The 15,000-nt window shown below is 45.8% G+C and overlaps 1 protein-coding gene across 9 annotated transcripts in view; it reads right to left on the bottom strand.

The window, feature by feature from the left end:
- The window catches only part of Uba1 (ubiquitin-like activating enzyme 1), a 56,937-nt gene that overhangs the window by 27,421 nt on the left and 14,516 nt on the right, over positions 1-15,000 (bottom strand). The window contains exon 1 of one of the 9 annotated variants that reach the window (XM_086538599.1): positions 14,161-14,316. The exons of 1 other annotated variant lie outside the window; for it this stretch is intronic. Coding sequence is in view for 2 of the 8 variants with exons in the window: in XM_043034345.2 (XP_042890279.2) it covers positions 7,332-7,520 (189 nt within the window). In the remaining 6 variants the exon portion in view is untranslated. Of the gene's footprint in view, positions 1-7,313; positions 8,951-10,591; positions 10,794-10,861; positions 11,712-14,160; positions 14,317-15,000 lie in introns of those variants that run through there. 7 more of the 9 variants (XM_086538598.1, XM_043034350.2, XM_043034351.2 and 4 more) reach the window with 7 other exon arrangements.

Here is a 15,000-nt window from a genome sequence, read left to right on the forward strand (position 1 = left end):
ATGTATGTATGTATATATGTATGTATGTATGTATGTATATATGTATGTATGTATGTATGTATGTATGTATGTATATATGTATGTATGTATATATATATACATATATATGTATATATATGTGTGTGTGTGTATTTATGTACAGGAAAAAAAGACGACCCCCCCCCCAACACACACACTAAAGCGTTTAGCACTTCAGAGGATCACACGACCATAAAGAGAATACAAACAAAAGTAGCCAAGCACGAAGTAGCGCACGCATACGAGGGGAAGAGCGGCCCCCTCGCGGTCACAGTATAGTCCCACTCGAACGAAACTCGCACCTCGACTGTGTCTCCCACCCCACCTAGGCGATAACACACCTTCTCCCTCTAACCCCTACCCCCCCCCCCTTATCGCCCGTTTTCTTTAATAACTTCCCCCCACTCCCCTTCCATACCTCCCCCTTCCCCCCACCCAACAGTACTGTCCTTTCATACGAAAACACGTGACGTCAGTAGCAATCGAACGGCTGTTAGCCCTCTTCGTTCACCTTCTCAATACGTCCATCCGTCCGCTACGACCTGAATCCTAGAATCACGTTTAGCTTTCCGATTCAAAACCCAAAGCCAAGTCGCTAATCAAGATTTGGTTACACACGCCCACCTACCTTAGAGATCATCGGATGCCGATAAAAAAAACTTCGACGATTCTCATGATTTTGGTAGTTTTAACTTACAGATTTTAGCTATTAAAAATCTATGTTGACTTAAACGTCCACTTTGTGCGAGTATGTAGTAAGTGTGGGGGAGGAAGAGGGAAAGCGAAGGAAGAGGGAGGGAATGGGAATGGGAGAAAGAAAGGAGGAGAGACCAAACAACAGACGTTGCACTCAACTGCTATTTTTATCTATACCATGAACAGGTCCGATGATAACGAGATGTTGAAGGTCGACTTATTGAGGGCAGTACATGGAGTAGGAGGGGTGGAGAGGGGGTGGAGTGGTACATCTGTGAAGATGCGACATCATTGTAAATATAGCTCAGGGCCTGTAGTACAAGTTGCATATCAGACGACTTAAAAGGCGTCTATGCCTGAAGTGTGACAGGGACTGGAAGTAGAGGGGGAGGTAATTGTGATAGATAGGGGGTTGTTCTCGAGGTCGCACCAGAGCGAGATCTGCCGGCAACGAATGGCAATGGATCCAAGCAGCAACGCAAGTCATCAATTATATTAACATCGCGGTTGTTGTGCTCCGCTAGCGTTCAGGATTTTTGCGACAGACCGACTCCGCCTACATTCCGTATTCCGGCAGCGAGATGAGAGCGCGCTTACACCTGACTCCTTGAAGGTCGTGCGTCTCTGAAACCAGGGTCTATCTAAGACTACAAGAAAAGGGTCACGTAATGGGTAAGGGGGTGGAGGAGAAGAAAAGATAGGGTGAACTTTTTCAACAACTTTCCACGAGCGACGCAAAATACTCCCAAGGATGGAGGGAAGGAGGGAAGGCGAGATTTTTTTTTTGCAATGCAATCCATTTGCTAGTGCACCTTTAAAGCCAGCACACGCACACCAATCGCACTCGCTCTCTTCCTTACTCGTTCACTCAACCCCCCTCCCCCCACTTTGTCTCTCTTCCTTGCTTCGCCTCCTTATCTCGCCTCCCTCAGGCACCGCCATATAAAGGAGTAGTATTTCGATAATCACAGCCAAGTTCCTCGGTGCAGTGTCCTGGTCAGACTTTTGCCAGCGGAAGTCCCTATCGACCATGAGTCTCTCCCAGCCAGATGTTCTAAGGGCGTGGAGGCTGAGAGTAGGAGGGGAGGGGAGGAAATGGGGGTAAGATGGGGAGGAGAGGACGCATCGACAAGGCCATAACTTCCCATCACTTTCCTAGTTTCTGTTCGCCCACTCACGAACCCTAAAGGGAGATAGGAGCACGCACTCTTCTTCAACATTATCAGCCCGGCGCGAAAAAGGCCAAACAAAATACAAATATCATGCAAAATGCAAGGCGACACCTGCTCGAGGAGCACGCATAGGGTCGCCTTAATACCGGCCCAATTTTTACCTCAACGAAGACTGACGCGCCCGCTCACCCTCCCCTCCCCTTCCCTTCCCCTACCGTGTCTCCCGCTCCCGTGTGCCGAAGTGACGAGGAACTGCTCGACTTCCTGGTCTTCCGTGACTGCTTTGCGGTGGAAAAAGCGGAGTCACGGTGAGGTTCAAGAAAGATAGAGATGACGATCACTGTGATATCGACCTTTGTGGTATTTTAAGAACATGCAATAGGAACTTCAATCTAAGACGGGCTAATGTCGATGAATGGAGGACTGTCGTAGTGATTAATTAGCAATTGCGTATACAATCAGTCTAGTCGTATCTAAACCATGGCACAGCAAAGAAAGCCGTTGGCGAGAGCTTCTCTGAAGTGCTCTAACCTCTTTGATAAATGTATTCGTCGTGTGTGGCGAGTCTACAAGCCATAGCAAGACTGATTTAGTTTTATTTAATAGCTTGAAGTGTTCGTCACCTATGCACCACTAAATATAGTCGTCAGACTTTGACCTATCCTGCCAATAGCTTCTTTGCACGACTCAGGCAGGAATACCATTCCCACAAGCAAGTTGGGATATGCAGCCAGGTCACATTCGGGAAGCCTGAATATAATAGCTGTGCGGTTCTGCCACAGCTTCTGCGGTGCTGTGTGTAATCGATCACGACCGCCTAACCCCGTGTGTGCCAGCAGCCATCCTCGGCCGCGATCACATGCGTCTTTTAAGTCGTTCGTCAGCGCCCACGAGAGCACCTACAGTGAGTACGAGGCAGCTGCGGGCGAAACTGACTGCCTGCAAGTAAGACTGAACATGCGACACATGCCAACCAGGTGTTTACATACTATTCCTCTACCCTCACCACTCCCGCCCCGGCACTACATCACGGAGATGGATATATGGATTTCCTTCTGCCTCCTCGGCATGGAACTGGGGAATCAATAGACCGCCAATCGACAACTGCCAATGCTCCTCCTCCCGCTCCCGAGAGTTACAATCATGAATGGTGACCCAGATAGTGCCAAGGCGTCACCAACCTGTATCCGACCTCGTTAATATAAGGGAGTTTCTCCGGCCACCGCCCATCCGCCGAACCGCATCTGCTCACTCACGAGTGAACTTGCCTCGAGGTCAGCGTCCCAAGCCCGATATCCGGTGCTTGGCGCTTGGGTTTGGGGCCCACTGCCACGACCAACGGCATGTTTCCCTCACTGACTCGGAACTCGACCGTCCTGTTTATCCATCTGTCTCCTTTCGAAAATAACGTGTACCAATACAAGCGAGAATACATACACATCTCGTTCCACCACCTGCACTCAATGTACACCCACATCTATATACTACCCCAAATGCACATGTAATCTGCACTTTCACTCCCTCTCAGCGATACTTGATAACGCTCGCGTCTGGCGTGCATGTGACTATGAGTCGTCTCGGCATGCTAAGGCCACGGGAAGCGACCTACTGCGGAGACCGGCCTCAACATGTTCTTAACGTGCGTCAGTGCGAGTATGAGCGTCTTTATTTGAGTGTGACTGTGTGAGTGTGAGTGAGTGTGTGAAACCTCTCTCTCTCTCCCTTCCAGTAACGAAGTGTTAAGATCAATACAATCGAGCAAGTTAGCAAACGAGATACGTCCGGAGCATGCAGGGAAGGCGGCAAACACGCCGCAGACATGCTGGGGTGCGAGCCACGTCGACAGCCAAGGAGAGAAGATGAGTCAGCACAAGGCTATCCCTGTCCTCTTGGTCTCATGCGAGGTTTGGTTGTATTGTGTACTTCATTTGGTTGGAACCGAAGTGGTGTCATTTAGTGGGGCAAGATAACTTCAATGGACAATAATCAGTAGACAAACAAATTACGCTAAATGACTAAAGAAGAGTCCCTGGTAAATATTTTATTTGATTTTTTTTCTTCAACACAAGCCAACGTTAGACAATTTCGTGTGAGGGGAGAGGGGGGACGCGGGAGGGAGAGAGAGAAAGGAAGGAACAAGGAAGGAAGCCAACATTAGACAAACTCGTGTGTGAGGGGAGGGAAGAGAGGGGAAGGGGGGGGGCAGGGAAGTAAGAGAGAGAGAGAGAGAGAGAGAGAGAGAGAGAGAGAGAGAGAGAGAGAGAGAGAGAGAGAGAGAGAGAGAGAGAGAGAGAGAGGGGGGGGGGGGAAAGGAATAAGAGATAAGAAAACTATATGAAGACGTGTAAGACAGTAACAACCAACTAAACCCCCTCTTCACCCCCATCCCCCTTAAAACAAGATCTACCCATCATGACTATAAAAAGAAAGAAAGAAGTAAAACCTCCGATGCTGCTGCGCGAGACAAAACAACAAAGAAGGGCCTCCCTCTACACCTCGTGCCGTCTCCCAGCTACCGGCCGCCATATGATCGCCTCAGCCCACATCCATCCATGGTGAAAGTAAGAGGACGGAGGGTGGCTGGAGGAGACACTGAGGGTGGGGCGGGGGGTGTAGAGGGAGTTGAATTGGGGAAGAAAAGAAGTTGGGGTGGGAATAGGAGGAGGAGGAGAAGAGGTTGGGGGTGGGAATAGGAGGAGGAGGAGAAGAGGTTGGGGGTGGGAATAGGAGGAGGAGGAGAAGAGGTTGGGGGTGGGAATAGGAGGAGGAGGAGAAGAGGTTGGGGGTGGGAATAGGAGGAGGAGGAGAAAAGGTTGTGGTGGGAATAGGAGGAGAAGAGGTTGGGGGTGGGAATTGGAGGAGGAAAAGAGGATGGGGGAGGGAATAGGAAGAGGAGAAGAGGATGGGGGAGGGAATAGGAAGAGGAGAAGAGGATGGGGGAGGGAATAGGAAGAGGAGAAGAGGATGGGGGAGGGAATAGGAAGAGGAGAAGAGGATGGGGGAGGGAATAGGAGGAGGAAAAGAGGTTGGGGGAGGGAATAGGAGGAGGAAAAGAGGTTGGGGAGGGAATAGGAGGAGAAGAGGATAGGGTAGTGATAGGAGGTGAAGAGGATGGTGGAGGGATAGGAGGTGAAGAGGATGGAGGAGGGATAGGAGGTGAAGAGGATGGAGGAGGGATAGGAGGTGAAGAGGATGGAGGAGGGATAGGAGGTGAAGAGGATGGAGGAGGGATAGGAGGTGAAGAGGATGGAGGAGGGATAGGAGGTGAAGAGGATGGAGGAGGGATAGGAGGTGAAGAGGATGGAGGAGAGAAGAGAGGATGAGGGAGGGAGAGAGGGGGGAGATAAAAGTGCTCTGCAACCAGCATCCACATTAGAACCCTCGTCATGCAGGTTATTTTGTGCCTTTACCGGATTAACTCAGGGTACCGTCACGCCACGATCATCATACACTTTCATCCTCTTCAGTGCACGTATTATACAGGTATATCATAACTAAAATTCGGAGGAATGTCAATAGCATTCGAGGGTTATGGGAGAACGAGAGCAAAAGAGAGAGAAAGAGATAGATAGATAGATAGATCGAGAGAATAGGTATGGAAGGAATGAAAACGAGAGAAAACGAAACCAGGCAAGGGAATGGAGGGGTATCGAAATAAAAGATAATATAACAGATACAGGCAAGAGGGGGCTACGAGAGATACAGAGAAAGATAAAAAAAAAACATACTGGCACCCACTCAGAGCCAGGGTCTTTGTGTCAGGCGGACAAGAAATAAAAGGTTCATCTCGCGCCCAGTTCTTTCTTGTATCTTTCTCTGTTTCCGTCTGCTGCCGTAGTGTATGACGGAGCAGCCCGGGCACGCGCTGCTGCCCTGACAACCACCTGCACATACTCCTACCCCCTCCCCCCTCCTCCCCCTCCACGACCACTACCACCATCCCTTTCCTTTGTCCCAAAACAGACAAAGGACTGGTTGCACATAATTCAGTATCTCCCGAGAATTGCCGATATACTAAGATCTTCCATCATAATACAAACTCAGGAAAAAGTTAACTTCAGAAAACGTTTCAAGCCAATCATATCTGAGAAGTGAAGTAACGGACGCGATAACAAAGAGCGTCTAAACGGCGACAGTGTGTGGTGTTCCCGCACTCATAATAAATACGTACAAAATAGAAAACACCCCGTGAATCTCCTTATCCTAAGATTAAAACAACTGACAACACGTCTCTAAATCAGTCACTTTCAATACTATGGAGACGAGTGGTAACATGAAGACAGTTAAGAAAAAAGGCTAAACAAATGAATAGCGGCGAGCGTGCGAACGAACAAGCAAGTGGCACACTGTTAATCAGAACGTTTAATCGGATAATGGCATTTACCACAGCTCTCACATCATTCAAAATTCATAAAACAAAGAAGGGTAAACAAATTGTCACGATTAATGAGACTTTCTAATCCAAATTGAGTTACCGTAGGTACTGTATCCTGACTAACCGAGTCTTGTTTTCTTTTATCTCCTCTCTCTTCAGTCTTTTAACACATGCTCATAAAAACACACGCATCGTCACATAGGACAAGACGTGAGCCAGTGATCGCAGTAATGCCTAAAACCTGATAAACAATCGAGATGATTTTATCAGTCTCTAAGTTTAAATGTAGACTTGATATATATCATCTTGACTAATCCCATCTTATTCTATCCTCTAGACAATCTATTTATAGATATTAACATTATACTGATATTGTATAATTACATTATCTCATATCACATACAATCATATATGCACGCACACATACACACACTTTTCTACTGCTCACACGGCCATGCACTCAAAACGAAACACAGACCCATCACCCACAGCATCGCACACGAGCATCGATGACGAAAATAACTTCAAGCACGTGTTTCTTAACCCCTACCCCCCATTCCCATTTAACCACGCTTTTAAGTTGTCTGTGGACATCAACTAAGGTAGGGGGTAACAGCACGTTCACGTTCACGTTCACGTGTGTGTGTGTGTGTGTGTGTGTGTGTGTGTGTGTGTGTGTGTGTGTGTGTGTGTGTGTGTGTGTGTGTGTGTGTGCTCACGCATATTGGGGAAGGGGAAATAAAGAATAGAAGAAAGTGAGAGGTGAGATGAGAGGGGTAAAGAGAGAGAAAGAAAGAGAGAGAGAGAGAGAGAGAGAGAGAGAGAGAGAGAGAGAGAGAGAGATGACGGCAAGAGGCGTTTGTGGCATATCTGGTTGAGGGGAGGTGGAAGCAAAAAGAAAAAAATACAAGGAGATGAAGTGAAGAGGTGCCCAAAAGTTTGGTCTTAGCGAGTTTACCTGCCTTCATAAACAAATTCCTCCTCTATGCAGAAAGGCGATTAGTAAAGCTTTTACTCGAGTAATTGCATACAAAAAGGGAAACGAGACGCACTTTTCGTACAATTCACACCTGCGTCCTTATCCAAGATCTCACTGGAAGACATGAGTAGGCTTGATCGTCACGCTTCATCCTCGGGCGGAACAGTTTAAGCTTGTTGACGCACCCTTTGTTGTCGCATTGCCTGATGCTGATGACATCACACTTCGACAAGGGAACCCATCTCGCCCACGTGTCCCTCAATGGACAAAGACCAGGCATGTATGCGTTCTACACGAGTGATGAATGGCATGTACAATATATTCCCTCACATTCTTTCACACCGGTAACCACTAGACTAAGGTTTCATGTATAATGTCTGTGCTTTCTTATCAGCGGAAGAGGCGGGAGTAAGCCAGACTCATCACCTCACATCAGGAGCCCCTCACCCCCCCCCCTCTTCCCTGCCAAGAGCCCCTCTCCCCCCTCTCTTCCCCATCAGGAGCCCCCAACCATGACGTAACGGAGATCCCGGAGCATCAACCTTGGGAAGGGAGGTGTCGGAGGGCCGGACGAACAGAGCAAGCCGGCCGGCTGCCGCTCCGCTCGTCCCCGCAAGCGAAAAGGGGGCCCTCGGTGACGCACCGCCGACCACGTGACCGCCTCGCCGACGCCCCGCCCCGAATCCCGATCCGCCTGTCACCACGCGCCGGACGTCATCACAACGGCGAAGTTACCATGACCACCAGCTGCGTCCTCCCGCTATCCTCGTCGACACCTCCGCCAACAGAAGGAATATCTGCAGCTTGCCGGCTGCAGCTATCTTCATGCTTTTTATATTTTACGCGAAAAAACTCTTGAGAAAGTGAAAACTGGATAGAAAGGGAGACCAAAGGGCGCATTCGGCGAACAGATCATCTTTCAGCCTCCCTATCCTGTGGCGAATTGTAAACGGGTTTTCTACTGCCATGGTAGAAAATGCACCCCCTCCATACAAGCCCATCATCTACAGGCTTCACTTTAGGAATAAATTGAGAGTCGGACACAGAAAAATAAGATATCTATTCCGAACCGGAAGTAGTCAGCAGCCGGATGCACATGAGAAAGAAATCCCCAAAGGGAGAACAGGTCTTCGTTCATGGATCCTATCAATTCAAACCCAATCTCTCCTCACATGCTAGTGCTGAGTCACCCCACGTACGGTCCTCCCCCAGCCCCCGTGCCTCCCCCTCGCTCCCCGCCGCTGCAACGAGATTTGGATACAAACTGGCCTTCCAGAAGAATGCATACTGCCTCACCCACCATTCTAAAAAATGACTAATTAAAGTATTGCCATCTCCTCTATTGTCATTCCTCTTGAACGAAGGGCATTATGCAATGTCAAACCGGACGCTGCAGACCAAGGGGGGGAGGGAGGGGGGAGAGGGTGGAGCAATTCTGACACACCTCCCCCTCCTTTTTTCCTGCTGCATTATCTGTCCGAAAGGGGAACAAAAATGCCAATATTCGCCCCCGCCTAAATATAAACGAACGAAGGAACGCTTGGCTGCTAATTAGTAACGTGATCCGACCGAACAATGCTTCCAACATGGGATCGCTGCTGCTCATCAGGAACCGTTTGACCACATATCCCCAACAACCACCACCGCCGAGTGATGTCAACGCACGCAGGAACGACAACCTTGCCCAGCTTCGATAACGCCCCCCCCCCCCCCCCCAAGCACACACTTTAATACAACTGAAAAGTCATGAAGCCCCGGTTAGAATGTGAAAAACAGCAGGAACCAAATGAACCACGTACAGGGACAAATCTTTCCGGAAATCTACAACTTTTCACTATACAAACAATCCAAACAAGGAGGGAGGAAGGAGGAAGGGAGGAGGAGGAAGAGGAAAGGCAGCGACAAAAACACTAAGGAATAATCAAAACGTACATAATCGTCCACCATTATAACAGAGTACATAGACCAGTAAGAATCTGCATGACTAGATAACTGTTACTTTTCTTTAAAAAGGATTATATACAAACGTGTATAATATATATATTCTTGTCTCTATATAATAATTGTAAATACGTTTACTGTAAACTTCGTGAATATGCATGCGTGTTTAAGTACCCGCAATACATTATACATAGACAGCCCCCACACACCCATATGTGCATGTATGTATGCATGTGTTTTTGTATGTGTGCGTGTGTGTGTGTGCATGTGCATGTGTGTGTGCGTGCATATGTGTGTGCATGTGTGTGTGTGTGTGTGTGTGTGTGTGTGTGTGTGTGTGTGTGTGTGTGTGTGTGTGTGTGTGTGTGTGTGTGTGTGTGTGTGTGTGTGTGTGTGTGTGTGTGTGTGTGTGTGTGTGTGTGTGTGTGTGTGTGTGTGTGTGTGTGTGTGTGTGTGTGTGTGTGTGTGTGTGTGTGTGTGTGTGTGTGTGTGTGTGTGTGTGTGTGTGTGTGTATGCATGTGTGTATGTGTGTATGTATGTGTGTATGTATGTGTGCATGTATGTGTGTATGTATATGTATGTATGTGTCTATGTATATGTATGTATGTGTGTATGTATATGTATGTATGTGTGTATGTATATGTATGTATGTGTGTATGTATATGTATGTATGTATATGTATGTATGTGTGTGTGTGTGTGTGTGTGTGTGTGTGTGTGTGTGTGTATGTGTGTACATATGTACATATATGAACACGTACACACGCAGTTCAGGTAGGAGGAACAGGAAGACTGGAGGCAAAGACAAATGAAACGAGTAAATGTCGCACTCCTTTCGACTTGACACCTCGATGACATGCAGAGCGTGAGGTAGTCGGCCAGTCACTTTTCTAGAGGAAGATTCCAGAAGTATTCACACGCTGTTTGTTTGTGAGAAAAAAAAAACATGGGAAGAGAAGGGGGTTAGAAATGGGGACGCCCCCTTTCACCCACTTCGTCTTCCCATTCCGCTACTCACGGAATATTCTGATCAACTGGTCAGCTCAACAGTCTGACCTCCCGCCACCACCACCGCACAACACCCCGCGTTTACCAGCGATCGGCTCAGTCGGCACCATCACGACCCGTCATCGCCGCACATCAAGTCGTATTGCCAGTATGGCACTCGACGGCGATGACACAGCATTCGGCGAAACTGAACGAAGCCGAACGCGACGTGACGTTCCACCAGTTCCTGCTACTCCCGCCATCGCTGCAGCCGCGGTAGTAATTGTCTGTCAACACCTTAACAAGGGGGTGGGGGTCACGTCACCGCTTTCCTAGCCGTGCACTGCTTTTTAGCGGGAGTTTCCGGCCCCGCACTATCTGTGCACTTCACGACCTTTGGAGTGGCCTGACATGCCCCGTTACCTTGGCAGGCGAAGATGACTGCGAGGGGGGCACCAAGGGCGTGGAGGCACGGCCAATCAGGTTGCCCATGTGAGTGTCGCCTCTGGCTCACGAAAGTAGTGTGGCGACCCCAGCTAGAGGGCGGGGCTGACGCAGTCTGCTGCAGTCTACTGCTGCTGCTGCTGCCGCTACCCCGGCCGCGCCACCAGACGGCACGCGCGCACATACATACATACATCCCCTCCCCCCTACACGCACATCCATCCTTCATCCTTCGTGGCGGATCCTTACCTTCCTCCCTTGCTTGCTTACTTCTTTCTTCAACTTGGCCTTTTTGCTCAACCTAAGTTCCTCGGGCCACTAGTCTCCCCTCCCCCCTTGAGTGGGACACCGGTGTACAGACAGCAGTGCCAAGCGGTGTCAGAGCAGGCTGTTCCTGCTGCTGCTGTTGAAGCCGGGTCCCTGTAAGCTCCACTATGGGAAAAGTGAAAGATGTCTGAGGGGAGAGAGACGTGTCTATTTCGACTAATCACAACACTTGCCGGTTCACGGTTCTCTTTCCCTTCTGCCTCACGCGGAGGAGCTGCGCTACACGTCACTCTCTCGACCGAACACACACGTTTCCCTCTTGCTAATGCACATGAACAAACGTACCCGTTGTTGACCGAGGAAAAGGGGAGAGCGGAGCGGCGCGCGTTCCCACTTCACCTCGCCACCAACACAACTGAGCTCGTCACTGGCAGCCAACGGCCACCGGCGTGCGCACGCCCCTGCGAACGCTGCCAAATAAACCTCCAAATTCGAGCAACGCCATTTATGTCATCGCTGACACACTTACAGCGTCGGCAGATACCTCCAACACTCAAGCCAGGTCGCTCAAAAATCGATACTTAAAAATTCAACGCAATATCACCCGCCATTTCAGACAGAATTGCCTATCCGGCAACCGAAAGGCGGCGAGTTAAAGGCCAAGTGGGTTTAAAGCTATTAATATCCTTCCATGGTAACCAGGCTATGTTTACTTCAGTACGAGTTGCGTCGCCCTTACACCATCTTTGTGGTAACACGTCGCCCGGGGATAAGCCACTCAGGGGACAACACATGACAACTCTTCCTACTGACGTCACTCCTGAAACTCATGAGTGACGTCATGACTGTGCAGTTTTCTATTCCAATTGGATTCAAATTAATGTGCAATGTGATTATTCGCCGTAAACAAGATTTTTTGTCTATTTATCTCTTTTCTCTATTTCTACTATGCAGTATTAATCGTTTTATAAGTTTACCATTTCATCAGCCAGAATAAAGGTTCGAACAAAGAAAATGCAGGTGCAGTCGAGTTTCTTAAGAGGGATACTGAACTATTCCCAAACTCTCAATTAACCTCAGAAAAAAGTTTACTGCAACTTCTAAAAAATGGACTTCGGATAACACTAATCAATCTACAAAGCTATCATATAAGATAAGATCAAACAAATAAATGGCATCAATGAAACATCCAATTTTTTACATCTAATTATCAGGAAGTGGAATGATTTCTACCTCATCAGTAACTAACAATATAACTGAAAACAATCTTTTACACACCTTTAACTACCACATTCATTTTAATAAAAAAAAGAAAATCAGAGCTTTGCTGTAATTTGTTTTCTTAAATGAATTATAACAGCTACATCAAGATCAACAAATACAAATTATTTACCACAGAATTTCAATTGGTAATTTTTCTGATCAGAAAAAAAAAACTAAGAAAATATACGACACTATTAAGTATAAAAAACCATAAACAAAGTAAGGGTTGCCCAACAATCACTTATGGATCTATGCATCGAGCAATAAATAGTATAGCTAGCACATTATTACAAGAAAGGACTTAGACCTAACTGGCAATTTATGGTCATATAGGGACCAATCCAAGCACTTGGCAAGAAAATGTGCGAGGAGGTGCATTGGCCTATAAGAGAGCATAAAACTTGGAGACCATAGCATTGCATGACAGGCCTGTTCTAGTTACCTTTTTATATGTATATTATTTGAATTGCAAAACACTTTCGTATAGAAAAATGGCAGATAAACTCACTATATGAAAAACATATTTATTACAAGATGAGACTACAGTTTTGAAATCCTGGTGGATTTCGAAACTGTAGTCTCATCTTCTAATAAATATATTTTGTGTATAGGGGGTTTATCTGCTATGTATATAGTTGTTACGTAATTCTAACAAACACATGCATTGGAAACTAATGGCTGAAATTAATAAGTAAGCTATGCTGAGTAAGCTATTAACCCTTTCTGGATGGGTGGTACACTACGGTACCGCTCATTCAAGGGCCCATTTGCCGGGTGGCACCATATGGTGCCAGTCATTTAATTGATTTAGGCCTAAGCATTCGAGAGCCCCGGCATTGTAACAGGCAAGGCTGGAATATCCCTGTCGTGAGTGGGTTAAGATACCAGAATATTTATGGAATAAAACCAATAAAAAGAAATTCTTTAACAGATGTTAGAAAATGAAAAATGTTGGTCTTACAATTCTCACCAAAAAGTAAATAACCTGACCATATAAAATTCAATACACAAAACTCATCACTTAACTTTTACACCAAGGCCATAAATCTGTCAAAACACCCAAGACTACCATGGAGCATATTGCAAAAAGAGAGAAAAAGACAAAGCCTATATGAATTCACAAGAGTAATTCACGACATAGTAACTATCGAGATAATTACAGGAAATCTCCATGGCGATAATCACAAAATCCTGCACTGGATTAACTTCACACTAAGGCTTCACCAACAAAGGATGCCTCAAGTTCTACAATCTTAATCCCAAGATATATTTTCTCATTCATATGTTTGCTGCTTCTAAATATGCTGCAGACACTTTGGTGGTTTTATGAACTGAAGCTAGTTGTAATGCAAGTCGACACAAAGAGAAAGAGGAAGGAGGGAGAGAGAAAAATAAACAAAGAGGAAATATCTTTGTACGAGTCTCATGGAGACTGAGAATAAACAAACATGTAACCAAGGGAAGAGCCATATAAACAAATGAATAAATGTATAAATACATATGTGTTTTGAAGAAACAAAAATAATATTTTCCTTTTAATATTTTGAACTGGTATGGATACATGTCATTCTTTTGCATGCACTAGCAGTGTAGAAAAAATGACTTCATGACATTAAGAATTCATCAAAAAGGTTTGTCTCTTGAGTGTACAGGACTTCTTACCTGACATGTAGGCACCGCTCTAATTACATTTTATATACTTTAATTTCAGTGCAAATTACTGTTGTTGTTGTTACTACTATATTATTCACACACAATCATATACATATTTCTTTACATACCCAGTATATAAACTACAGGTGTCCTTTATAAACAAGTAACTAATTGGTCAGTGATTAAGGTGACAAATAAAAAATCTTTAATAAGGTGTATGCGTGTCACTCAGTCTGTCTTTTTAGGTATGTTAACCTACTGCGGACAGGCGTCATGATATACATGACATTTGGGTATTTTGGATCACTTATTTTATTGTGCTATGAGTAAGGAGTGACCTATAAATTAAGCAAAATGGGCTTCACCTAACATCCAAAACAGATGTCACCACTTTCTTCTAGCACCAGCAGGAGAGAGAGCCTTGAATGGCTCCCATCCACAGTCACGAGCAAGCACTACCCTTATAGAGCAATGGCACACAGCAAGTTGCCATCCTCTTGCTTTCTTGCTCCTCCCAAAAATGACAATACTTCTATCATGCAAAGTAAAAAGATAATGAGATAAGGATCTTATTATACAATTTTAGTCAACTGCAGCATTGATAGAGCTTATGATATGAAACATACAAGTCTCCCAATACAATAAAACACAAAAATGACTAATTTTACAATGCGTGAAGCTGCCTTGCTCTGAAATAAAAGCCATCCTGGAGACTGAACAAGCAAGCCTATCCCTTGTCTACAATAGGTTAAGTTTCCCATGACTCATGATATATAATGGGCTAATATTAGAGCCTCAAAGCCAACCAATAAAATCTTTTGCTATCAAGTAGCATTACAGACAATCTTCAGTGTAACTTTCCTTTCAACATTACTTGCCAAAGGAATGATATCCCTAATTACCTACTTAAATTAAAACCTTGAAAAAATTGAGCAAAATCATTTCAAAAATGCATGCTAGCCTCCACTAAAGTACAATACTGTTTTATTTCTAACATGCCATCTTTAATCACCCATAAAAGCAAAGAAAGTGACAAATTGCAAAACCTAAAAAAAAGGTAATGATATAAACTTTAAAATTTGGTTCATATTAAAAGCACATGCATAGGGAAATAGGAAAAGATTTTGACTAAAAAAAAAAAATCCATTTGTCCTTGCTCTGGTTATTTTTACCATTCTTTCATATCATAGTATTGTGTTTGCATC

The sequence above is a fragment of the Penaeus japonicus genome, unplaced genomic scaffold, assembly GCF_977035675.1.
Source record: "Penaeus japonicus unplaced genomic scaffold, GWHDUDI00000001_assembly GWHDUDI00000007, whole genome shotgun sequence".
In the NCBI taxonomy this organism is placed as follows: Eukaryota; Metazoa; Arthropoda; class Malacostraca; order Decapoda; family Penaeidae; genus Penaeus; species Penaeus japonicus.